Genomic DNA, 2,954 nt, shown 5'->3' on the forward strand with positions numbered 1-2,954 from the left:
GAGAATGTCTTTGTTTTTCTTTTATTCCCGAAGGATAGTTTCTCCTGATATAAAAAACATGGTTGAGATTTCTTGTCTTTCAGCACTAGAAAATGTTTTACATATTGAAATGTTGTTCAAAACAGAATCTGGCCCACAAATGAATTCTGGGGCAATGAGTTACTCAACTGTAATGAAAAATAGCTGTGACCAAGATGATGCTTCAGCCTCTGCCTGCCTCACTCCCAATTTTGGTGAGTTTGAAACGATATGTGTTATAAGTAGCACTCTTTAATCTGGATTGAAAGAATACAGAGAGATCTTGTGTACCTTTACCCAGTTTCCCCAATAGTACTGTTTTACAAAAATATAGTAAAATATCACAGCTAGGGTTTTGACGTTGATACAATCACCAAATCTATTCAGATGTCCTTGGCTTTTCATGTATTCATTTGTATGTGTGTGAGTGTGTGTGTGTGTGTGTGAGTGTGTGTGTGTGTGTGTGTGTCAGAGAGAGAGAGAGAGAGAGAATAAGAGAGTATCCAGTTGTCTGGAATTTTATGACATCTGCGTTCACTCATAAATAAACCTAACTGTATCTAGTCATAATAACAGAACTGTCCCATGACTTCCAGGAACTCTCTTACTGACTTTTTATAACCATATCTACTCCTTCATGTCATTCCCTCCCTGGTCTCATCTTTATCCCATACAACTACTAGTATGTTCTCCCTTTTTATAATTTTGTCATTGTAAGAATGGACTGATACACCATTGGATTGATAAATGGACTGATATACCATTTAACCTTTTGAGATTGCATTTTCCCACATAGCATAATTCCCTGGAGATTCATACAAGTTTTTGTGTATATCAGAAATTTCTTCCTTTTTATTGCTGAGTACTATTTCATGGTATGGATTTATCATGGCTTGTCACCCACTGAAGGACATCTAGATTGTTGTTTTTGGCTATTACAAGTAAAGCAGCTATGAGAACCAGAGTACAGGTTTTTGTGTGAACATAATGTTTTCATTTTCTGTGATAAATGCCCGAGTGCAATTAACTGCTGGGTGGTATAGTAATTGCATGTATAGTTTAATAAGAAACTGTCAACTATTTCCAGAGTGGCTGTGCCATTTTACATTCCCATCAGCAGTGTATGAGTGATTCAGTTTCTCTGCATTCTTACCAACATTTGGTATGTTTGCTTTTTTTTTTTTTGAGATGGAGTCTCACTCTGTCACCCAGGCTGGAGTGCAGTGGTGCGATCTCGGCTCATTGCAACCTCTGTCTTCTGGGTTCAAGCGATTCTCCTGCCTCAGCCTCCCGAGTAGCTGGGACTATAGGCATATGCCAACATGCCTGGCTAATTTTTTGTATTTTTTAAGTAGAGACGGGGTTTCACTAGCGAGGATGGTCTCAATCTCCTGACCTCATGATCTGCCCACCGCTTAGCCATTCTGATAGGTATATGGTAATATTTCATTGAGGGTTTAATATGCATTGGCCTTTCGAAATGATGTACGGCTCTTCATGTGCTAATTTTCTATCTGCATATCCTCTTCTTTGAAATATCTATTCTTGTCTTACAGTAATGTTTGCTTTTATATGCTTACATTTTGAGAGTTACTTAATTGAAATGATCATACAATTTTTGTTCTTCATTCTGTTCACATGATGTATCACATTGATTGATTTGTGTATGTTGAACCATCCTTGAATCCCTGGGATCAATCCCATTTGGTCATGATGAATGATCTTTTTGAGACAGTCTCTGTTACCCAGACTGGAGTGCAGTGACATGATCATGGCTCACTGCCACCTTGACACCCCCAGGCTCAAATGATCCTCCCAACTCAGCCTCTCAAGTAGCTGGGACTACAGGGATGAACAACCATGCCTGGCTAATTTTTAAATTTTTTTGTAGAGACAAAGTCTTGCTATATTGCCTAGGCTGGTCTCAATCTCCTGGGCTCAAGCAGTCTTCCCGCCTCGGCCTCCCAAAGTACTAGGATTGTAGGCATGAGACCCCATGGCCATCCATGAATGATTTTTTATTTTTATTTTTGAGATGGAGTCTCTTTCTGTCACCCAGGCTGGAGTGCGGTGGCACGATCTTGGCCCACTGCAACCTCTGCCTGCCGGGTTCAGGTAATTCTTCTGCCTCAGCCTCTTGAGTAACTGCGACTACAGGTGTGCGCCACCATGCCTGGCCATTTTTTTGTATTTTTAGTAGAGACGGGGTTTCACCATGCTGGCCAGGCTGGCCTCGAACTCCTGACCTCGTGATCCCCTGCCTCGGCCTCCCAAAGTGCTAGGATTACAGGCATGAGCCACTGCACCCGGCTGATCTTTTTAATGTGTTGTTGAATTCTGTTTCCTAGTATTTTGTTGAGGGTTTTTGCATTGGTATTTATCAGAGATATTGGCCTGTGGTTTTCTTTTTTTGATGTGTCTTTGTCTAGCTTTGGTATCAGGGTAATACTGACCTTGTACAATGAGTTTTGAAGTATTCCTTCCTCCTCTATTTTTGGGAATAGTTTGAGTAGGATTGGTATTAATTCTCTAAATATTTGGTAGAATTCAGCAGTGAAGCCATTGGGTCTTGAGCTTTTCTTTACTGGGAGAATTCTATTATGGCTTCAGTCTCATTACTTGTTATTTATCTGTTCAGGTTTTGAATTCCTTCATGGTTCAAACTTGATAGGTGTATGTGTCTAAGAATTTATACATTTCCTCTAGATTTTCCAGTTTGTTGGCATGCAGTTGCTCATGGTAGCCGCTAATGATCCCTTTGAATTTCTGCGGTATCAGTTGTAATGTCTCTTTTTTAAATCTCTGGTTTTATTTATTTGGATCTTGTCTCTTTCTTAGTTAGTCTGGCTTAAAGGTTTGCCAATTTTATATGTCTTTTCAGAAAAGCAACTTTTCATTTAATCTTTTGTATTGTTTTCTTCATTTTAAATTATTTT

The 2,954-nt window shown here is 39.4% G+C and overlaps 1 protein-coding gene across 1 annotated transcript in view; it reads left to right on the forward strand.

Moving 5' to 3' along the window:
- The window catches only part of BEND2 (BEN domain containing 2), a 36,899-nt gene that overhangs the window by 6,748 nt on the left and 27,197 nt on the right, over window positions 1-2,954 (forward strand). Inside the window, 1 exon segment of the mRNA XM_017894883.1 lies at window positions 126-233. Coding sequence (XP_017750372.1) covers window positions 126-233 — 108 coding nt within the window.

Source organism: Rhinopithecus bieti, unplaced genomic scaffold (genome assembly GCF_001698545.2).
Source record: "Rhinopithecus bieti isolate Rb0 unplaced genomic scaffold, ASM169854v2 scaffold_25806, whole genome shotgun sequence".
NCBI lineage: Eukaryota > Metazoa > Chordata > Mammalia > Primates > Cercopithecidae > Rhinopithecus > Rhinopithecus bieti.